The sequence below is a fragment of the Candoia aspera genome, chromosome 16 (assembly GCF_035149785.1).
Source record: "Candoia aspera isolate rCanAsp1 chromosome 16, rCanAsp1.hap2, whole genome shotgun sequence".
NCBI lineage: Eukaryota > Metazoa > Chordata > Lepidosauria > Squamata > Boidae > Candoia > Candoia aspera.
This window is the reverse complement of record NC_086168.1, coordinates 8,232,140-8,256,115: the sequence shown is the minus strand read 5'-3', so window position 1 is coordinate 8,256,115 and position 23,976 is coordinate 8,232,140. Positions and strand designations below refer to the sequence as shown.

At 43.9% G+C, this 23,976-nt stretch overlaps 1 protein-coding gene across 1 annotated transcript in view; it reads right to left on the bottom strand.

Moving 5' to 3' along the window:
- Nucleotides 1-23,976, bottom strand: part of LOC134506332 (voltage-dependent N-type calcium channel subunit alpha-1B-like) — a 59,183-nt gene that overhangs the window by 16,893 nt on the left and 18,314 nt on the right. The window contains exons 9-21 of the mRNA XM_063316483.1: nt 20,429-20,525; nt 19,795-19,955; nt 18,917-19,054; nt 17,652-17,853; nt 17,140-17,304; nt 16,919-17,029; nt 16,581-16,664; nt 7,424-7,540; nt 6,696-6,761; nt 5,808-5,899; nt 4,999-5,149; nt 3,799-3,926; nt 2,743-2,839 (exon numbers count right to left, since the gene is read on the bottom strand). Coding sequence (XP_063172553.1) covers nt 2,743-2,839; nt 3,799-3,926; nt 4,999-5,149; nt 5,808-5,899; nt 6,696-6,761; nt 7,424-7,540; nt 16,581-16,664; nt 16,919-17,029; nt 17,140-17,304; nt 17,652-17,853; nt 18,917-19,054; nt 19,795-19,955; nt 20,429-20,525 — 1,609 coding nt within the window. The remainder of the gene's footprint in view (nt 1-2,742; nt 2,840-3,798; nt 3,927-4,998; nt 5,150-5,807; nt 5,900-6,695; nt 6,762-7,423; nt 7,541-16,580; nt 16,665-16,918; nt 17,030-17,139; nt 17,305-17,651; nt 17,854-18,916; nt 19,055-19,794; nt 19,956-20,428; nt 20,526-23,976) is intronic.

Below are 23,976 nucleotides of genomic sequence, written 5' to 3'. Positions count from 1 at the left end.
GATGGAATGGTTTAAAACTAGAACAGGGGTGTCCAAATCGAATGACCTGGGGACTGTATTTCTAACCTAAATGAGGGGTGGATATACTACTTGATCTTCTCCAACCCCTCACTACCTGCAGAGATGTTACAGTCCTGTGCAAGATATAAATAGATGGAAGAACTCAATTGCAAAGTGTCTTATTAGCTTGTTTTCATAGCTATGGGGGCAATGCAGCGTCTGCCTGGGGTTTGGGAAATAAGGGGCTCCGCCATTTTTTCACCCTGAAAGATTGCATGTCAGCAATTCCTGGTTTTTGAAGACAATTGTAAATGTATGGCCTTCTCAGGCACGTTCACTCTCTTTTCAATCTTATGAAAAGAGAATCAGATCACGGCAACCACCTTTTTTTTCTTCAGCTGGAGTGGTTCAGACTTGGAAGCCCCTTTGGCCATGAGTTGGACACCCCTGGGCCAGATGAGAACAGTTTCTGAAAGAGTTCTGGAGAAGCCACAAATGCCATGGGAGAAGAAGAGCATGAAGCTTAGACAAAACAGAGATGTCACCAGTGGTCCGGGCAGGCAATCTAACCTTGTATGCAATGCGAGCAGGGCATTTTTTCCCCAGTCCAAGTGGTGGTGACATGTGCCTCAGCATCTCGTACATGTCTGTGTAACTGATGCGCCCACTTGGAACCAGAGGGATGGGAAGGGGGAGACAGACAGACAGACAGACAGAAGGGAGGGGGGTAAGAGAACACAAGAAAGAAGCACAAGGCACAAACAAAGGGAAAAAACAGGGATCGATGGGGAAGCAAACAAGAAGACAGAGAAATCTGGTTAATTAATTTGTTGGCAGACTGGTTTCCAGGGAGAAGAACAAAACAAAGAAGAAGGTTGCATGAGAAGGGCTTCTCCAGTTCCATCTCTTTTGGGTTTCTCCTGCCATCTGCTCTCACATATTTGGAAAACAGAAACAAGTCAAGCCTTACAAAAAGAAGAAAGGAGATTTGAGTTCCTGGTGAAAGTGTGGGGAAGGAAATCATAACGGGGCTCCTTTAGAATAAGGCATTTCTGTATTTCAAAGGGGGAGGCATTATTCCGGGGTAAAGTGCTTATGCTTATCTCAAGGAGAGGTGAAAGGAAGCATTATGGGACAGTCAGCAGTGGCGGAAGCCAAATGGTCTTTCTTCGGTCAATGATCTCCTTCAATTGCACACAAGAGGCCAAGATGGAAACCAGTGGCAGGCAGACCCTTTCTATGGCAAACATTTTACTCTAACGACCCAAATATTCAGGCTTTGGGGAGTGAATCAAGAAATAAGGCAGTAGCACTGAACACAGACTCAAAAAGACCTTCTGATCGCCAGCAGAACGAACACAGAGTTCCAGTTTAGGGGTCTTTCATTGCTTTGCGATGCTTACTCTAATGGTTTGGGGGTTTTCCTCTATTGACCACTGGGAGCTTCCCTAATTAAACTCCCAGGTTAAAGTTAGCCAATAGTCACCTGTCTGGGTAGACGGCTTCCAGTTTTAGGAATGTTTAAGCTCCATTCAGGTGCTTTAAAACCATGATGGAGGAGAAGCAGATGTTGTTCTATTGATGCAGAAAATCTGGAGTTAAATTCTAACAGCATTCAAACAAACAGGGATTCAGTACTCTATGCAATCCCACACTGCCATTGTGCCAGGCCTCTGGTTTCTCTGACTTTCTCAAGTAGCTCAGGAAAAAGAGCTAGAACTGGCACAAACTGCCCCGCCCTCTTCACAGGTATGACTTTAAATCTAGAATAAACGCTTTAACCTCCCAGAAAAGACTTTGTTTTCTAATCCTGATGTCACTCCCTATGACTAACATCAGGATTTGAGGGTTCTAACTCTGCCTATTATGACCTGAAATGCCCAGCATCTTTGGACATTGCGCCGTACATTTAATCCAGAATAGTCAGATTTGTCCATTATTTATCAGAAAATTTTGAAGGAGCTGAAGAGTCAAGTTTTACTGTGTTTCCTATTTTGCATTTTCTAACAATGGCAGAATAGTAGGCCAACGATTGACCAATGTAAACAATCTCCCTTCTCACCGACTGAGGATTTAATGGATTTATCTTATGCCCCCCCCCACCTTTAAAAAACATTGTATTTTATTCTCCTTCAATAATTCAGCCCATCAGGCCCATATTTTGCTGCAATGTTCTCTAAAAGCTCCCCTCAGCTCTTAAAGCCTAGTGAAGAATTCCAGATTGCATTAGACTGTTGGCTTGCCTTATAAAACCAAAAAGCTAGATCTAGCCTTGTACTAAGTAAAAGGTTTTTTTTTTTTAGCACAGTGGATTAAAAGAACAGAAAGCCATTTCCCTGGAATTGGGTTGGATGAAAAGGATGAGCTGTTATTTTTTTAATCATCTGCTTAGGAGCTGGGGGACTAGGGCAGGCTAACCTAAAACTTCTCCCAATTCCGGGCTTAGAGGGGGAAACCGACAATTTTGAAGCTGACAATCCCATAAAGCTGCCATATCCAGGCAGGAAAGATCCACGTTGGGCAGGAGAAGAGACGCAGCAGGGTGAAATCAAGGCATGGGGTAGAACAAGCTTGTTCAACATTCCTGTTCAGGCAACAGGTTAGTTTCATTCCAGGTTATTTCCTTTTTTTTTTTCTTTTGCAATGCAGACTCAAAAACATAACTAAGTTATAAATCAAGGCAAACTCTTCCCCCCCCCACAAAAAAAAGTACTGGATTCCCCCCACCCCAAAATTCCAAACCTTGTATGCCACTCTATGAGGGCACTTCTTTCCTAAGCCCAGGGGAGGGGCAATAGCTCGGAATAAATTGTACATATCCTTATAATGTATCCGGCAACTGGAAAGAAAACAAACATTAATAAGTTGCAACTCAAAAGAAAAAAAGCGCTGTGATTTTAAAAAAAGTCTCTCCTGGAACCTTATATCTCCATCCACCCAAAACTTGACAAAGGGAGGAAGAATTGGGAAAAAGTGACATGATCTTTCAAAGTCCATGAGTTCCCATTAGAAAACTACTCTCTGCTTACATCTCAAAAAAGTAACGTGTTAGTTGCTGTAACTAGCAGATGAAGCAGGGTCAGTCCCACCACCAGAAAGTTCCACCAGGCCTGGCAACTTGCTGGAAATTTGAAAGCTGGAAATCTGTGGTCGGCCCTTCAGACTGTGAACTGGGGGACTGCACACCCTTTAAACCAACCTCATTTGGAGTTGCCTCCCATGCAAAGTGCATTCTGGTTGACCTCTCTGTCCTTGCCTCTTTCTAAGGGGTCGTTTTATCACGTGGCTGCATCCACACACTATGTTGATCCTAGATCCTGAATTAACCTGTTTTCTGCACAGGCACCAACCAGCAGTTAGGACAACAAACATTAAAACTAAACCAGTTTAGTGTGCAGTGTGAATGCAATGACTTGGCCTTTCATTGACTTCATTCACTTCGTTGGCTACGCTTTCCCCACCAATGTCTTCTTTTCCCTATGGTCTTTGCCATGCTGATGTAACCATCGTATTTCTTTTGAGTTTAGACCTGTGACTGTCTGGAGTGCATAGGCAATGGGAGAAAGTGGGGGCGTTGTATCGTTAGAAATATGGATACTGATCCCTCTTCCAAATCTCCATCACCCCAAAATCTTGAAGGGTCTTGAACTCCTGAACCCATTACAGTTAGAAGTAGGAGCCCCAATGCAGCCACCACCATTTTTCTTGGCTGATCTTCTCACAATGTGACAAGCAGCTCAGCTAATCCAATGCCACCTTCACGAGACCAAAAGTGGGTGAGCGAGAGGATGTACATACCAAGCAGCTGGGTCATACTCTGCCCAAACTCGAATGAACTCATCCAGATGATGGGGTCCTAGGATGGAAGAATCTCGTGTCAAGTACTCAAAGTTGTCCATGATTACAGCCACAAACAGGTTCAACATCTGTAAAGGGAGGGGGGAAATGAGATCAGGGTAGGGAGGAGGAAAGATATTAACTTTTTCGGCTGATAAGTGGATTCCCAGCTTTTTAGAAGAATGGAGGAGGGCACACACTGAAATAATAACGGCAACTGTTTCATGTTCGAGGGAAAGCTATGCCTGATTTCTCCTTCAACAAGGTGAGTTTCTAAAATAATATCGGGAACTATTGCATGTGCTGTTTTTGCTTCCTGCTCATGTTTGGCCTTGATGACTGGTGGTAAAACACTGATAGCAGTGCTTTTCTGATTTTTCAGAATGTCTTGGGTACATTGTTTAGATAGAAAAATGCCACTGTGTGCATAGAAAGCTGCAGATTGCTGCAGTCCTCTGTCCCTTCATTCTCCTCCCTGATGTACAGTAGATGGCCAGTAAATGTGCAATAATAAAACACAGGTACCGTGTTGTTTTTTTAAAGTAAAACCTTTCGTTGGTGCTGCTGCAATGTTTTACAGAGCACCTCTGCTGCAGCTTGGTGGAAGTCCACCCATCCAAAAAAGCGCAGCTGAGATGGAAGGTAAATTATAACAACCATGGTGTATTGTTTAGGCTGTCTTAAAAATAAATAGGCCTGATTTGCACAAATATACAGATTAAAACACAGATATATTTGGACTTTTTCCACTCCAAATGTTACAATGTTTTGCTTGATTACCCTCTCTCCCAAGTATCCAAATGCACATTTTTGGGATCTTGACCTTGGCTCAAGCATAATGCTCAAATGTTTCATCCTCTGAAGATGTGAAAGGAAAACGAGAATCTGAGAAGCTGGAATGCTACTGTAAATCATGACATGGTTGGGGTCAGAGACCAGGACTGGGAAGATCCCAGTTCAAATTCACCTTCAGTCATGGAAGATAACTGGTGATCTGGGATCATTTACCCTCCATCGATCAGCCTATCTTGCAGGCTTGTTCTTGGGGAAAAACATAAAAGGAAGATGTGTTTCATGCACCAGTTTGAGCTCCTGGAGGATCTTGAACTGCTGCATAAATTATACATTGGAATGTTCAATGGAGAGAGATAAGTGCCTCACCAGAAAGGAGCAGAGGAAGATGAAGGAGACAAAGTAGAAGTAAGCAAAGTCACTGCCACATTCATTTCTGCTGAGGTTTGAATGCTCATCACATGGCTGATTGCTGAGGCATGCGAGCATGATTTCATGCCAGGCTTCCCCAGTAGCACTCCTGCAATCAAAAACCGGAAAAGGAATTAGAGAAATCACTTTGTCCAGAATGGACTCAGTTGCGTAGATGTTTCCATATTATGTATTCTGGCTGGCAGAACTTGACCCAGCTCTAGAAGGAGATGTCAGAGATTGAACTGGTAGTTCTCCTTCAGGATCAGTCGAAAGAATGGCCTAGTCTTCATGGTTGAAAACAAAGAGTGAGACTGTGGATAGTTATCTTTATCATTTGACATTTGATAATTGACATCAAGGATGGAGAACAAGTGAACCTTTTGGGGGGGGAGGGGGTTTGCCAACAACCTCCACTCACAGTCCATGGTGAGCAATAAAAAATGTTATTGCCCAGCTACAACTTGACAGCTATATTTAGCATGATTGACTTACTCAACAGTGGCTCTTTCAGAAAAGAAGAATTCCCACTAGGTGCTTTAGTTCACTTCAAAACAATAAAATCCTACATAATTTGAACTAAAGTTCCTAAATTTGGATGGGCTTGGGGTTAAAAACCCTCCTGAGAAGGTATCTGGCCCATCCAATGTAAGGGCCCTCTGGAGTCTTAATCAATAGTTTTTCAGATTCCTTAAAATTATGGAGTGGTTGATAAAGATATGCAAAGAAGGAATGGCTATCAAAGACGGGATCCAGGAATAACTCACCGGAAAAGCAGCATTAGTGCTTGCAGAAACGTTTGGAAGTTATTGTGACGGTTAATGGAGCTGTCATCATTCAAAGCAATGTTTCCAAAGACCTGTGGCCAAGGCAGGAGAAGGGGTAAAGAGAGAGAGAACAACCAAGAGAACATTGTGAAGGGTTCTATGCTGTCAGTGGGAGGCCTAGAATGACAAACAGCAGATATGGCATTTATGCCAAGCACCATTGGAGAGGTTGGATTACGTCACCCTTAGATGTGCCAGGTGGCACTGGGCTTGAAGACAGAAGACTTACATATGTCATTTAGTTTGTGTAAACTGTGCTGAAAGAAGGCAACCATATCTTCTTACTGAAAGATTTATTCTACTGGAGGGCAAGGTAAATATTTACCTTACTGGAGGGTCCCATGTCCCCAGTCCCATGTCCCCAAATTGTGTGGGAGAGGCTTTGTGTTTGTTTGAGCATAGATATCATTCTCTATTTCTTGGGAAGCCAGGACCAGCTCTGCTGAGTTTATTACAGGAGGGGACATGTTGGCTGAACACTGAGGAAAACCTTTCCATAATAAGAGTACTGTAGGTTGATAAGGGCTGGAGGTACTCTACCCCAAATCATAAGTGCCCAAGCCCACTGGGATCCTTTAGTTCTGAATTCCCTGCCCTGAGCAAAGACAGAACCTGGACTAGATGGATTCACCCACTGCATTCTATATACCACAACGTGGAGATGCCACAAGATACGGAGATGGCCACTCTTCAAGATGAGTGTTCACCACGCACCTCCATGGAGAAGGTGGCTATACAAATGAGTATTTTTTACCCATTCCTAAATCTATCCTCCATATCCTGCTCTAAACCCCACTTGGTACAGCTGGTTACCGCTACACCTTTTACCTGCATGCCAATTATGGCATAGATGAAGAACAGCATGGCAATGAGGAGGCACACATATGGCAAGGCCTATAGGAAAGAAAATAAGATAGGAGCTTGTGCTTGCAGGCACAGGACATCACCACAACTGCACATTTAAGAGAACGTACAGGTATGTTTATAAACCATCTGCAAAGGCCCCTCTAAGGGTTCTGCAGTTTGAACAGAGCACCCACAGAGAGCCGGTTATTCCTCTTTTCAACCCTGAATTTCACAAACCATTATATGAAGTATTTGGGTTAATTAGGGCCAGGGTTGCCAGGCGATAGAGAACTGCATCCTATAATCCACACTGAATGGACTGATCTGCCTGTTGAGCTACACACTTCATTCTTGCTGGAAAGAAAATGTCCTCTACTGTAGAGGACTCTACTCTAGCCTTGAGGGTGCTCTAATGCACCTTCTGGCTCATATTATTTTATATGCAACTTTCTTTCCACACCACCCATTTATATCAGCTAAGATGGCTGTGAGAAAGCATCCTGGTTGTTCTCAGAGTTGTGGATTATGTGCTACATTCATGCACGTCCGCTCATCCCAAATACTGCTCTTGGAAAAACAAATAAATAAATAAAAGAGCAGTGCGGTTGATCAAAAGAAGGACAGTCACTGATCATTTAAAGAAATCAACACAGCTGGAAGCAGGCTGGAACAGACCACATCGGAAGCACTCTGCCATCCTAAGCCCTCACCTTGAAGGACTGGACAAAGGTCCACAGCAGAATCCGTATGGTATAGCCCTGACGGAGAAGCTTGATAAGCCGTGCTGCCCGGAAGAGTCGGAGGAAGCTCAGGTTGATGAAATTATCCTGCAGAGAAGAGAGAGTTTTGCATCTTTCAGACACAGGTGGGATTGGAAGCTGCAGCCCACAAAAAAGAAAAGAAAATTACCAGCTTTGCGTTCTAAGCAGCAAGTCGGCCGCCAGAAAACCTTCCAAAAGAAAGATTTGTCAGTGCAAGTCACTCCACATGCAGAACATTTGAGAAATCCCTCTCCACAAGATTCCCTCCTTCGGCTACCGGGAAGGGGGCAAAAAGGGGGCGAAAGAGAATAGCACTCTTTGCAAAAGATTCCTAGTTGTCTCTTTGGGGGTGGGGGGGTCATCTTTAAAGGCGGTTCTAGCCTGGAAGTGTTGACAATGAGCTTTAGTAAACAAAAATGATCATCGTGGAAGTCCATCATTTGTGGTGTGCCTCTTCTGCATCAAAGGGAGGGGAGATTGATTGATTGATAGATAATATTTATATCAGTCAGTGACCAGATAAATAAAGGTGGTGTTTGGCATTTTCTTTGCTATCTGGGGAAGATCAAATCAAGGCCTGAATCTTAGAGGCAGCTTCTAATCAACCTCCTAGAAAAATCTGTAGACTACCTGGCAGGACAGTTGCCCAAGATGCAGAGTTGTGTAGTGGAGAGAATTTAGGACTAAGAAAAGGGGAAGCTTAGGACAATTCTTCTCTGCTTTGCTAGGCCATTGGCTGATCTGGAGCCAGCTACTTCATCTCAGTAGAGAGTAAGGAAGATGACCTTGATGGAGATATGCAAGCTCCATTGCCAAGGCAACAAGGAGTGAGAAATATTTGAAGTCCACAACTGCCAGATAACATTTGGAAGTGGCTCAGACAGACACCTCCCTAATTTGCTGAACTATGAGGAGGAGGAGGAGAAACAATCTCAATGGAAGGAATTTCAGCCTTCCTGTAGAACTGAATTCTTGGTCTGGTCTGTCTAGCGGTCGGACAATCTCAACCTATCTGAGGATTACTGTGAAGATCAATATAGTGGTCGGAGGAAGAACCATAGACTTTGTCTTGAGCTCTTGGACAACAGGCAGACCATAAATGCATGGTCTAGCTGGAGAGACCATAATTTAGAAATTATCTTTCATTTTTCAGGATCAAATAAAAAATCCAAAGATCTATTACTTTCCTCAAACTTCCTCATCCCCGTAAAGAAAGAGGAAGCCCAACCCTTCTGTTGATGCCAAAGACCCCTGGCATGCTCTGATCCAAATTAATTCAAAGGAAAAATATGATAGATTTAATTTCAATTGCACTTCCTTTTTCAGTGAATAAATGCTTAGAAAAATATGGTTTTGAATACGTGGTTTAAACAAAAGTATGCTGGTATGTACAAATAAATATAAATCTAAAAGCATTAGTGATTTGATTGTTTATGATGAAAGACTGAATTAGTGAAGGATGCAACGATCAGGAAAAGTTCCAGATGTGGAAAAGACCATATTTTGGTAGTGCGAAGAGTGAACCTTGAGAAAAAAAATGGACAAAGGAGAATAAGAACAAAAAGTGACTGCAGGAAAATCAAGTATGAGTCGGGAATGGGAAAGTATTAAAAGACATTCATCTTCCAGGATGATGAATGAAAAAATGGATGAAAGGAACGAGGATGCTTGGAAAACAGTGGTAAGAATTGGGTTATGATGTGCCACAATGTCCGTGCAGTTGCGCTAATAAGAAGGATGAGAACGGATGCTGGCGGGAAGATGAAATGAAAAAGGCTATGAATGAAGGGAAAAATTCAAATGGGAAGGATTGCTGCAAGAAATAAGAACGAGGGAAAGGTAGCGTACGATGTTCATGGAGAGAGTTGTCCGGAACATAGTCAAAGAGAGCAGAGAAGGGCTAAGACTAAAAGATGCTGGGGAAATGCAGAGTTAGTTTAAGGGGAACCAAAACGGTTGGGCAGAACTGAGCAAGGAGCCCCCAGCAGGGGAAGTGGAACTAAGAATGAAAGCAATGGAAGACCGTGGGTGGAACTGAAATGAAGGAATGCTGGGAGGAGCAGCCGCCGAGAGATCTGGACGTAAAGGACAGCCACGTGCCGCAGAGTGGATATGGAAGCGATGTCCGAAACACGGTGGTGGTGGTGAGGCTTAAATGACAGGTAAGGGTCTGGTTGAATGTCTCTGCGAAGGCTGCTCCACTGCAAGAGTGCAGCTCAGGTCTCCTTGCACAGGCAGCAAGAGCGAAGGCCGAACCCACCGGGGGATTCGTCTGCTCAGTGTGCCTCCGAGCGGGTGTGGCAGGATGCTGATGGAAAGCGTGCAAGAGATGACAGTGGGCAAAGTCGGGGAAGGGTAGCGTGGCTGGCCGGGATGTGTGCAGACCAGAGTTTTGCTCTTCAGCGAGAACGGAGAAATGTGGGAAAGAGCATTTATGGTTCTTTTGTTGGTGGAGAGCGCGCACCGGCATCGGTAGGTGGGTCGATGGACACGTTGAGTGGGAATAGGAATGGGGCACGGACAATGTGTAATGAAGCGAGACGTCCCTAAGGAGCTCTTGAGTGCTTAGCAGAGGGCTGGATGTAGAGCAGGAAGCTGGTTGCTCCCTTTCACGCTGAAGGCCAAGAAGGAACGGGGGCCAAATGAACGCAGGCCAAACACAAAGCGGAGAGACCAGGACACAGGAGGCCCCGGCTGTGGTGACAAGAAGGAATGGGGATCCACTTTCAAAAGCAATCAATTGAAATGACTGGCTGACTGGGAGACTGGGAAAGATGTGATTGGATGTTGGAATCCTGAAAAAGAGAGAGGAGAGTTGGAAGACAAAGCAGCGGATGGACGTGGCGGAAGGATGGCAGGTTGGCAAGGAGAGAGAAGTAGAGATAGAATGAATGGGATTGAGGTGAATTCGTTGAGCTGTATTTCCTTTCCTTTCCTTCCTCCTTGGTGCCTTTAATTACTTTGGCTTACAAGTAGTTATTCCTTTTCTGTACTTTTCTGGTCCTGCGTATCCTCAAAGGGAATTGTGTGACAGGTATGTCTGCATGAAAGCCCTCCTAAGCTTTGGATTTCCTCTCCAGCAGAGGGAAGGGCATCAGAGGAGAGAGGGACCTTGTAGGTATAAGTTAAGCAGGTCAAAATCTTGCTTTCCCACCACCCCATCTTTTCCAGATGCTTGGCGACATGAAAGCTGACCCATCACCACTACCATGCACTTGCTAAGTTGAGTGCACAAGGCTGATTTATTATCCGGCGACTGCTTTAAACACCGGACAGATGGGGGTGGCAAGCCAGCAGTGCTACATTCTGCAGTATCATCAAAAGTCAAGAAAATCAGCCACGGGCATGCATTCAGCTTGGCCGGCGTTTTGTTTTGGTTTTGGTTTTAAAGAAAAAGAGAAAACAGAAGCAGCTCAGATTTGGGTGTGTACACACCATAACATCATCGGGCCCAGTTCTCAAATAAAGAGAAAAGAGAAAAGCAAGTGTAAAATAAATATGCCCAAGTGACAATTAAGGGAACCACAGCAAGCAAGGTCACAAGGAAGGCCAAGAAGCAAGCAGCATATTCTCCTGGGCTGATCTGGTTGGACAAATTGAGAGCAAAGGATTTAGAGTTCTGGAGCAAGTTTGTGTTTTAAATTAGTTCAAGCCATTCCTTTATTTTTTTCCAAAGTTACTTCACCCACCTTTCTTTCCAAACAGAGATTCAGAAAAGGGTTGGTTGCTTCAAAACCAGATGAAGGATTATGATTTTAGCCAAACGCGTGTTCCCACTTGTCCTTCAAACTGACTTTTTCTGCAGCTACAAGGAGCTAAAATATGCCAAGTCATTAACAGGTATAAATTCATATAACGACTGATCTGTGTCCAGGAGGCAAAACTGCCAGACAAATGGGTGTGAAGGTGAGTGTGAGGAAAAGGTAATTGGCACAACTCGCAAGAGACAACTTGAATCGTAGGAATTTTTTGCATTGAGGGCATCCAAAGCTTCAAACTGGAGAATCAGGTCACGCCGATTCAATCAGATCTGTCCATCGGACTGATCTTCTGAACTGAATCAGTGATTTAAAATGAAACATCAGTTCAGGGGCTTCCATATCTATTTATCAGTTCAGAAGGGCTTCTGCTGTCAATTCCAAAATTCAGCTTCCATAGACTTTCCAAATCCACTGGAATGGTCAAATCAGATCAAGTCAGTGATTGGAGCCAGACTGGAGCTGATCCATAGCACTTTTGATTGGACCTCATTTGGGTGTTGTGGAGATCTCTCGTGCCATACTCTTCATCCCACTTGTTCAGCCAGAGAATATAGCTTAGAAAATACTGGTCAATATTTACACTTGGCTATTCTTGGCATTAGCTCTGTTAGCCCCAGAAAGAAGTCGTAAGAGAGTCAACTCCCATCCATGTCCAGCTGATGTGCCCAGAAGAATAGAAAGGGGTAACTCAAAGCATCTGTATTTCTTGCACTTAAACATTTTCAGAATCACACTCATTTCACGACTTCCTCACCACCACTAAATATGAGTGCAATTCATTCTTTTTATTATCCCATCTTCCATATTCGCATTCCGTGTTCCTTCCTTCCTTCCTTCCTTTCTTTCTTTCTTTCTCTTTCTTTCTTTCTGTAAGGAATTTTCTCATAATAACAAAATGCAAGTAAGTTCCCCCTTCTTATCAGCCACACAAAGGTGAGGAATTAAGGAAGTTTATTGGTAATGGTTGGTTTTTATTCCATTACCAAGTAGCCAACAGAAAAGCAATGAGGTGGGGCAAGCTGTTCAATCATGAGCCACAATGCAAAAAAGAAAGAGAGTCCAAAATCTCAAATCAGAGAGAATGAAAGCAAAAGAAAAGGCAAAATAAAATTTTCTTAAAGCAGAAGATTGAATTTTTTTAACCCAAAAAATTCAATGAAACCAACCGTGTCCTATATGTGATGTTTTCATGGATGAATATTGGCAAGAGTATTTACAAGAATTTTTGAGTTTAGCATTTTTTTTTAATAGATATTTATTTTTGAGCAGGAGGCAGGCAACACAGAGACGGAGACATGGTGTTTGTTTGTTTCACATTGTATGTTGATTGGATGGCATGATTCAGCAGGAAAGGGGAAACATATAAACAGAAAACAAAAACAGAAAAGAAAAAAGAGAAAATGAGTCATCAGCACCGGCAAAGAACAGAAACACTAATGATCATACTAGAGGGAGGGGGGGGAAATTAGGGGCTTATAAAAAGAAGTGGTTTTCTAACAATGATCAACCCTGGAAAGAAACACAGTGCAGTGAACTATTTGCATTTCATATTGTAATGCAAATTAATGGACACTTTGCAAGCACCTTGATTGTCTTTTTTTTTTTTTAATTCCCAGGCAAAAGCTGAAGATGCCAGTTTCACAGCTTGTGTTCAGAAGGTGAAGAACTTCGCAACCCCCGCAGCCACTTACGGGGGTTGCAGGATGAATCCATGATTATCTGACTTTACAGCCCATTCAGAAATGCTGCCATGTCCAGGAATAGACAAGTCCAGATAAGCACTTGTTGACATCACAGAAAATTTATGGCCCAATAGGTGGGCATGCTGCCAATTCCAAAAACCAAATTCCATCGATTTTCCAAATCCACTCGAATGGCCAAATCAGATCAAATCAGTGATTGGAGCTGATCTACAGCACTTGGCTCGTTGGGCTGACCTGCACCCTTGCATAGCGAGGCAGAGAACGTTTTTACAGCCTGAGAACTGTGCTTGGCTTTTGAGTGGTGTCCAGAATGAAGCCCATTCTCCAAAGGGGCAGAGTCTGTTTTAGATGATTCCTTGCATTTGACTTACTTAAACTTATGAGCCACCCAACTCCAATGGACTCTTTTAATGGATAGAATTATTCCACTCTGCTTTAGGTAACCATCATGCCCCCAGAACATGACTCTGCTATTGTTTGGAATATTTAAAATTCTGTATCAGAAGATACAGAGATTAAAAAACTGAAACTCCTACAAACTGATCGATGTTACCCATGCCATGGGCATTTTTAAAAAAAATTTCTGGCACAACAGGCTATCAAGTTTCCATCCATTCAAATATTACTCCTCCCGACTGACTGCTCTGATGATTAAGCTTGTAACCTTAACAGTTAAAGGGGGGGGGGGAAATCAAGTCTTTCCTGCCAATCCAAGAGCTGTGTTTGTGGGGTGAGACAAGAAACTGACATGGTTGTGTTTGCCTGCAGAAGTAAAAAAAGAAAAACCAGAGAACGAGAGAGAGAAGTATTTGTAGCATTTGCCAAAGAAACTTATACACCACACAGCTACAGAATCAAACGAAAGCTAAATTCTTTGACGTGTTTTCTTTACTCTTTACTCCTTCGGTTCTGTTGATGGCGAAATTTCTCATAGAAAAGGGTGTGGGTGGTCAAGGTTTAGTACCAGGTAGAGAAAGAGGAGGGGGCGATACGGAGGGAGACCCTACTTCTGGATATCGGTTCAGGGGGGAAATGTGCCCCATCCTCCAAACATTTTCTTCAAGTAGCTCCTTTTAAATTGCAGGGACCCGCATGGTAGCCATCAAAAATTCTGACACCAGGTTAAAGGGATTAAATCACGGTAGCTAGGGCCCAGCAGCCGAGATGGAAAAAGCAGATTAATATTGTCCCCAAATCCTTCCCGTTCCACATTGTTCTAAGATGCTTTAGAATTTATTTTGGTGGCATGTTACACCTTACTTTGCCATTCAGAAGGGTACTGGTCTTGCCTCCCCCCCCCCCCCCCGCCATTGTCCATCTCTGTCCCTTAGCAGCATCCTTGGCTGGACCTGTTTCTTATGCATTGTAGAGAGCCAGCTCCTACAGAGATTATTGTAGAGGGGGACAGATCCCTCAAACACACTGCTTGGCCACCTCATATCTAAGGGAAATAGAAGTACTCTACTTCCCTCCCCCGTGAGGACATCCACAAAACAGTCTTCCTCCCATCTAGTAAATTTCAAAAATGGTTTCATTCCCATCAAATAAAAATGCAGGAAAAAATAATCAGCAGTAATTCAGATACAGGTGTCTCCATCACAGGCCAAGGATGTACCACCAGTTTTCACACTGGGATCACAGAGGAGCAAGAAATGCATACTGCTGCTGCTGAATCATATCACATAAAATAGAATAATTTTCTGCTCTGGAAGACAACCCTGTTGGGAGGTTTGAAAAAGCTCGACTGAACTACTCAGACATCTCGTAACTTCCATGGGCAGGGACCACATAGCCAAGTCCAGAAGGCAGAAAACACAGGGCCTGGCTGGGAGACCAGCATAGGATGGGTCATCAGACCTACCACATAACTCAATCAAGTAATGACCTAGCAGAGGAATTAACACACCTCAATGAACTTGATATTTTGTGGCTCAGATTGTCATGCAACCCCAGCTGGTTGGGTTTCCTTATGGGTCATTGTATTGCACAAACTCAGAACATGAGTTAATTCAGTAGCCATGGTAAGTGTCTTGTATGAATACAGCCAGGCCAAACTGTGATGATACCTAGGGCAGAGGGAGGCTACTATAATAAACTTCTGTGTCAAAGGCTATTCACAGGGTCAGGAAGAAAGCTAAATCAGATCTAACTTAATTCAAACTGTATCAAATGCATTACATGTGATTGGTGTAGTTGCTCTGTGGCATTTGATTCTTTCCTTTCTCTCAGGTCAAAAATTATAATCTGTGGAAGAGGCAGCAAGAATTGTGGCTTTCAGGAGCCATGGGTCACATCCTTAGGAAATAATTTGGAAATATAGTTGACCACCAGAGCAGAAAGATCTACTGCCACTGGATACCAACATAAACAAATTGAGTATTTGGGCATATCACTGATTCTTTTGCATTGTTCATGCTATTCCTGCCAGTCAATAAGAATGGAAATAGCAATTCCGTTTTTTACCAACATCCTCTTCCAGCTGTAGAAATTTTGACTTAGCGTCACTCAAAACCAACATCCCAAGTTTCAAAGGACCTACAAACTTGAGCTTTAAAAGACAAGAATCCAAGGACGTAATGCAGGTTGTCCAAATATCAGCTCTGAAACTTGGATTCCATATTGACTGGGAAGCATTTTCTCAGAAGTCTCTAAAGTGGCCCTAGGAAAGCTTGAAATAAGTAATGGAATTGATCACAGGCTGGGGACCATGTACTTTTTATTTTTTTCCAACAAAGAGAAAAGTTAGAAGTCCCAACGAGAACTAAGGTTGGAAAAAGGAACAAGAGAATTCAAACCAAGACATTAAAACAACAGCCCCCCATCCTCTTATTCCTGGGGGTGTGGAACCTCTGGCCTTCCAGATGCTGCCGAACCATGACTCCTAGAAGACCCAGGCACTCTGACCACTGGCCAACGGTGAGGCAGAGTGACAACCCAGAGATGTCATTCAGCAACATCTGGAAGGCAACATGTTGCTCATCCCTGTCTTAAATAATAGATGTTAACCATAATTCATAGGGACGCGGTGGCGCTGCGGGTTAAACCGCTGAGCTGCCGATCGGAAGGTCGGCGGTTCGAAACCGCGTGGCGGGGTGAGCTCCCGTTGCTCGTCCCAGCTCCTGCTCACCTAGCAGTTCGAAAACATGCCAATGTGAGTAGATCAATAGTACCGCTTCGGCGGGAAGGTAACGGCGTTCCGAGTCGTCATGCTGGCCACATGACCCGGAAGTGTCTTTGGACAAACGCCGGCTCTTCGGCTTTGAAACGGAGATGAGCACCGCCCCCTAGAGTCGGACACGACTGGACTTTACGTCAAGGGAAACCTTTACCTTTACCTTTAACCATAATTCATAGTGTCAGACATGGTGAGTACAAAATCAGGAACTCTGCAAAAACCCTTTGAGGTCAAAAAACCTAAATATGGTACCAGAGAGGAGAATTAGGCCTCATAATATTCATTATAAAATGTATACCTTGAAGAACAGTGTTACCTTCATCACTTACTCATTCCAATATTAGTCCTGGTGCCCCAAAATGCATCATTTCCCCAAGTGGTCTATCCAAAAGGTTATCTAAATTCCCCTCCCCTTTTTAAAAATGTTTTGCCGACTAAAGAAAAACGAATCTCCAATCTCTACTTACCGCAATCTCCGTTACTAAAATATCAGTAATACTTCCCAAGACTGTGACAAAATCAAAAATGTTCCAGGCATCACGAAAATAATTCTGTAAGATAAAAAGGACAGTAGCCCTGGGATCAGAGTACGCCAAAGTTAGTTTCTTCAGGATAATGCTTTTTTTAATGTGCATAGCTTTCCTGCGGTAAGAGGAAGTATGCACCTCTTCAGGGGTGGGGCACTGAGGTGGGGCATTGGGGCATTGAGTCTCTCCAACATCCAAGGGGAAATTTGGAAAGTGAGAACTTCAGAAAAATGACGTACATTGGATGGGAAAGGACGGTGATGAAATAAAGCTCATACCAATGCACCAAACGCGATGATCTTCAAGACACATTCCAGTGAAAACATGGACGTGAATACAATATTGAGGCATTTCAGCATATCCTCATAGGGTTCAGGGGCACCATAGAACTAAATTAAAGGGGGAAGAAAAGGCAAGTTGCAGCAACGCCTGTGTAGAGAGACATATGTCAATATCATGCCAATGGGCGTCCTTGCCAGTCACCCAGGTTGTTGCTAACCTTCATCATAAGCACAATGGTATTCAGTGCGATCATGACCATGATAAAGTACTCAAAAGGAAGGGACACCACAAATTTCCACATCCTGTACTGGAATGACTGTTTGTTTTGGGGCATATAGCGGGTCAGAGGCTTGGCACTGATGGCAAAGTCTATGCAGGCTCTCTGCAAGGGAAGAAAAACAGCAAGATCGAAAGGGAAAGCCACAAGACCATAATCTTACTTCTCCCTCTTCATAAATGATCTTCCCCTTCCAAACTGTCAGCTCTTTGGACTTGCAATTATGGCAAATAGTTAGTTACACCTTTCATGCCATGTCTTGATTGGCCTTTAGATGTTAGCATATCTGTACAGCTGGACCAATAGTATGGGTGAAGCAAAATTCCTTGAAATTGGGCATGAACCCCCCACTCCCAAACTATGGTCTGAAACTTTCTACTACTCAACAACCAAGTCACACAAAATCCTGGGGAAATGCGCAACGCGCATAGCTCTCCGATCCGAGCAAGTACCTCATTTTTCTCAAGGCTGCATTCAGACATCACTTTGTCACCCTGCTCCTGGAAGGTGATGATGATTAAAGCTACAAAGATATTCACAAAGAAAAATGGGAAGACAACAAAATAGACCACATAAAAGATAGACATCTCCATCCGGTACCCAGGACTTGGGCCTTGGTTTTCATACGTCGCATCAACAGAGTGCTTCAAAACACTGCAAGCAAGGAAAAAATGAGAGGATATGAGATCAAGGTAAGGCATGACACTGTTCACCACAAATCGGAGGCTGGAGCTTTTATTTAGTTGGCCCCGACGTCTGGAGGGCATCGCTCTAAAGTCAGGCAACTACAGGAAGGGCTAGGCACAAATCTTGTATCAACCGCAGCTTCTCAGCCCAACAAACCGCGCAGGGTGGTGGTAAAATAAATAAATGGGGAAGAATCACATCCACTGCTCTGTGAAGTCTCACAATAGGGAGCCCAGCTTTCTCGCTTCTACTAGGCCCCACCTCTTCATTAAAATTCATCAAAATTGATTCACAGGGAGGTCTCTAAATAGTGTATGCAGGGATGCATTTTGGAGAATCCCAGTAGGGAATACCATTCAGGATTTCTGCAGTGTCTCCATTCCTGTCTCAAAGTAAGGATCTCAAACTCTATTGGGAAAGGGCTGAATAGTCCAGAGCAGGACAGATTTATAGATCAAGGAGGAATCTAGTCTCATGTTCCAGGGGCTGAAGCAAACCATACCGGGCTCATGATTATAGTGTTCTGTATGATCTTGCCAGATTCCCGCAAAAGTGCTCCTGCAGTGTCATTTATAACAGGACCGCAGAAGGAAACATTTACCAATTATTGGATTTATTTTATCTATCTATCTATCTATCTATCTATCTATCTATCTATCTATCTATCTATCTATCTATCTATCTATCTATCAAATTTTATCACCGCCCATCTCCCTCCCAAGGAGGGACTCTGGGCAGTTTACAATAAAATAAAGTTAAAAACCAAAACAATTATAAATACAATAAATACCATGAAAATAAGAATGCGATGGAATCAAGGTGGGCAGGAGTTCTTCATCAGCCCTTGAGAGTAGTAGGTCCATCTGAAGTCACTCTAGTGTGATGCCACCATTAAAAGTTTTAAAAAGCAAAGAGTTCTCATCCCTTTCCACTCCAAATACAAACTTCAAAGTGAAAGATTGGTCTTTCTCACTCTTTATAGGACTGCAGTTAGGAATAAAGACAACAACAACCAAGGATACAAACTTACGTTGGCCATCCTTCTCCGGTGGAGACCGTGAAGAGGGTCAACAGAGCCCAGAGGACGTTGTCATAGTGAAAATCGTACTTCTTCCACTGTCTGGGCTGAGCTTCCACCTCATCCTTCTCGTAAGCCAGATACTGGCCTCTGGAAGAGATGAGACGTGGTGTTCAAACAAGCCATATATCAAAGTCTGTCAGAACTGAGGCTTGGTTCTCTCAACGGAGTTTTCATCAGCAGTGCCCTGAATTCCTCACTCTATAGATGAAAAACTGTGTCCAGGAGGAACAATTTTGATGAAGGATTGGTGTAACTCACTCGGCAGTAGAGAAGTGCAAAAACGACCCTTCTTAGCATGAAGTGCTCTGTTTCAAGCACAAAATTACCTTTCCTCAAGCATCTGAGCTCAAAACAGCATTTTGCATTTAAAACAGCTGCTTCGGACTCAAAATACCTCCAAAATGCTCAAAACGAGCCCATGTTAGGCTGAGAAGAGCTATTTTCCACTTGAAATTGTACACTTCAAACTTGATTTGCAACTCAGCAGTGAAGGGGCTTTGGGTAATCTAACCACTCCAAACGACCATTGGTTCTTTCCCAAAATAAGGTCTCTAAAATAGGAGTGTGTTAATCCTATCCAATTGTTTCTGTATCTTTTTGCTTGGCTTGATTATCAGCCACGTCATCCATTTTTCCTACCAATTTTACATTGTTTACTGAAGAAAAGTCCTGGAACAGCTTTTTCAGCACTGTTTTGCATCCTTGCCTTAATAAAGGTTCCAGCATTTTCCTTCTTTTTAAATTAATGTATCCTCTGGCTATGTGGAGGCCTGGAAGCACGTGCATCCTTTCCAGCCCTGCCGTAACCTGCCATTAGATTCTGGCACCTGCAGTCTTTCTCCAAGTCCTTTGATTCATCTGTGCAGTAGAAAAACCGCCCTTTGAAAAGCTGTACGGCAATGACTGCAAATATGAACATGAAGAGCATGTAGACAATGAGGATGTTGAGAACGTTCTTCAGAGAATTCACCACGCAGTCAAAGACAGCCTGCATGAAAGGGAGCAAAAGACAGTCTCAGAATGTGAAAACCAGGCTCAGATTTCCAACTTATAACTCCTGTTTGCGTGTCATGCTTGATCAGGACTTGGGGAGATGGTTAGTATATTGCTTCAGTGACTAAATTTCACCCAATGGAATGATGCCTCTGTACAATTTTGTTGACATGAGTATATGAGTAGTTTGGCCCTGCCTACTTTCAGAGTTTTTTCAGCTTCTCAGTCTAGCCTACATCCCTGGAATTTCCTGGAGTCTTCCCACCCAAGTTTGAGACCAGCCAAAGTCAGCATCGCTCTTCTTCCATAACATACAACCCCTCTTTGAAGGCCTTTGGGCTTCTCATAGGTCATCTGGTGGGCTAAACCTTGACTTGTCTATTGCAAACTGTCCACCTTACTGTTCACAAGTACAAATTACAACCCAGGCCAAGTCAATGGTATGATTCTGAAGCCGTTGCTTCCTACCTTCAATTTTGGTAGCCGTTTGATGGTTTTCAGTGGCCGAAGGACCCGTAGAACCCGAAGGGACTTAATGGTGTTAATATCCTTCCCTTTGTTCCCTCTGTAAAAGAGATCACGAGAGCGAGAAGGACATTTGGCCCTTGCCCAACTCGCTCCAAAGTCCCCACTGGTAGGAAAAAGCTTCCCCCGCTCTACCAGCGGCATTTCCTCTTTCTCCCATCTATGCAGCACACCAAAATGCAATATCTTCTCTCCTTTTTTGGATGGAGAGTAATATGGCACAGAAATCAAGCAGAGAACACAGCTCAGGGCTGTAGCTAGAGAAAACACCATTGAAGGTTCCAGGCCCCCACCAGCTTTGATTTTTTTAAAAGAAATACTTAAGAAGTTTCTTTTCTTCATGCCACTATAGTTCTACCCACTTGCTCCCAGCTTCAGTGACCCAGCCAACAGACACAAAGGCACTGGAATGGTTGACAAACACGCCATCCAATGACATAAAACTGCACTCAGTTTTATCTCATTCGGGTGCTTGAATCAATCTAAGAACCTCAACAGGAGGTGGCTTGCTCTGAGATTGTCGCCGTTCTTATTCATTGACCAGTTAAGCCTGACCCTTGCATGCCCATGGGCACAAACCAACCCTGTACAGGTCTCCTTGAAAGGTGCCATCCAAACTTCACAAAAATCTATAGAACGACTTCTACCAGGGAGGCAGGATCTTCTATAGTTTCAGAGTTGCAGTTAGTGGCAACATCAAGGCAGGACTTCAGAGCAGAAGTCCAGGGTCCTTCCTTGGTAACTAAACCCAAAAGATTGGTGTGCTCCAATTTGAAGGTCAGAAAGTGATGCTTGGTTGAATTCCAGAGAGCCTTCTTCTAACGTAAGACTCTAAAGGTCAAATTATGAAATGAGCTAATTCCCCTCCAGTTGCAGCTCTTTGTGGAAGGCAACAAGGTGAGGTGTGGAACTCAAGCATCGCCGTTTGACCCCACCTTTACAATGGGCCAGTGATTTGTTGAGCAAGGTCTATCGCAAGGAATAAGCTCCCCTTGGCAAAAGAAAAAGAAGGAGCAGAATCATTCCTGTCCCGGTTGAATAAACTCAGCTCCAATCTCGTCTCACCAATGTTCCCCGACGGCCACTTAAGATTGCATTCCATTCAAACCATGCTGAGCCATGTAATAACCACATGGCTTGCGTGCCTGTAATGAGAATCAGCGCAAAGATGCTGGGCCATTCATGCAGAAGAGTAGGTTTCAAGAAATGGGCACGATGGTAGATGAGGAACACTTGGGAGGTGGAGTAGGGTTGGGTTTTGTTTTGATTTTTTCATGCTTTTGGACTGCGCTCTCCCAGAGCGAAACACGTTCCCAGCTTCAGGGTGGTTTTGAGTTGAGAGTCCTTATTAATCCAGCAAATTAAAATAAATTAAGCCTCTACATTGGAAATGGGAGGCAGGAAGTTTTTCCTCCCCAGCTACCCTACATAAGGATGCCTGGAAAACCTTTCTTTTCGCTCAGAACAGCGAAGAAGACACAAAGTGTCCATCATAAGAAAAGTTTCCTTTGCAATTAACATGGGCCTAACCATCTTTGGTATGGCTGATTCTGAAATGCAGCCCCAAAGGCAGCACATGTCCTTCACTGCCAAAAGGAGCACAGCAGTCATAGGATATGGGTTGCAACTCCCATAATACCTCATTATTTGGTCATTCTTGTAACCCATTTTTTCGTCTTTTGGCAGCCCTCTAGCTGCTCACCTTCCCAGTCTGAACAGCTGCCATCCAAATTATCTGAAAGGAAGGCATCGGCTTGCATAACTCTTTGTTCACCAAATCTATCTGGAAAATCCGATAGTTTGGCCTGTAATGCAGAAGAGATCCAACCATGGATTGATTGATTGATTGATTGATTGATTGTCTTAAATTTTTACATTGCCCAGCTCCCACCATCATCATTCCATCATGGATGATGATGATGATGATGATAACTAAACAACTAAGAACCAGTTTGGTCTAGTGGCTAAGGTTCTGGGCTAGAAGCCAGGAGTCTGTGAGTTCTAGTCCTGCCTTAGGCACGAAAGCTGGCTGGGTGACCTTGGGCCAGTCCCTCTCTCTCAGCCCAAGGGCCAATCAGGCCTAGTAGGAGAGTTCTAGTCCCGCCTTAGGCACGAAAGCCGGCTGGGTGACCTTGGGCCAGTCCCCCTCTCAGCACAAGAGCCAATCAGGCGTGGTAGGAGAGTTCTAGTCCTGTCTCAGGCACAAAAGCCGGCTGGGTGACCTTGGGCCAGTCCCTCCCTCTCAGCCCAAGAGCCAATCAGGCGTGGTAGGAGAGTTCTAGTCCCGCCTTAGCCATGAAAGCCGGCTGGGTGACCTTGGGCCAGTCCCTCCCTCAGCCCAAGAGCCAATCAGGCGTGGTAGGAGAGTTCTAGTCCCGCCTTAGCCATGAAAGCCGGCTGGGTGACCCTGGGCCAGTCACTCCGTCTCAGCCCAACTCCGTGCAATCTAGACTAGCCTCCTCGTGGGGCACCCCGGGCAACATGACTTGTCACGGCTAAATAGTCTACACCTCTGGCTGCTGGACCTCACAAGGATTTCCCAGCAAGAAAAAGCAGCACGAACACCAAACTGCTATGCCATACGATTAAAAAAAACAAACTAAACAACTGATCCATAGTAAACCCAACAGCGTTATCTTTTTGAAAGCGAGGGAGAAAGGGAAGAAAGATAATTGAGTGGGTGACATCGAACAAAAAAGGACCAAAATGTATCTTGGGTATATATGAGCAACGAGGCTCTGGTTTCACAAGGCCTTGATTTCACTGGATGGCAATAAGTGTCTGAAGACCTAGAAGGCTTGGAGAACTTAAATACTCTGACTTTAAACACACAACAAAGGACATGGGTTTTGAATGGTTGTCAGGTCCACAGCTTCCACTCAGAAGAGTTAGGTTAGTTGTCATTCATTGCGCAATCTTTTCCCCAGTGGTCTGCAGCCTCCCTAGCTTTCCATTCTTCTGTTCATTCCCAGAAGAAAACTCTTCACAGATTTTTTTTTTTTTTTCCAGACTGGGAAGGGTGAGCTACCAAATTATGAAACTATAGGTCACCAGAAATACCAAGAGGACCACTTCCAGCCATCAAGCCAGTTCCCAAAACAGCTTTCAAGAAAGATGTGGAAGAATTCCCAAGACACTGACAATGAGACAGGAAAACAAAAGCTAGTTCCGCAGGAGAACGGAACTGGAAACCGGAAGGCCGCCCTCAGCGATACTATCAGTCTAGCTAGAGAAGAGGAGGAAGTTGGTTGTGGTCCCAAGGGCTGTATGCCATGCAGAATAGTGACTTGAGAACTGCACACATGCACCAATGGGATATATGTGTGCAAACACATTAACAGTACAGACACACACATATATACACACTGCTGGTTACAGCTACATACGACATCTGGGCACGCAGACAAAAGATCTCCCCTCCCTTCAGAAATCTCAATACAACTTCAAGTCCTAGGGAGGGAAAGTTAGTCATCCTCTGTGCCGTCCTTACT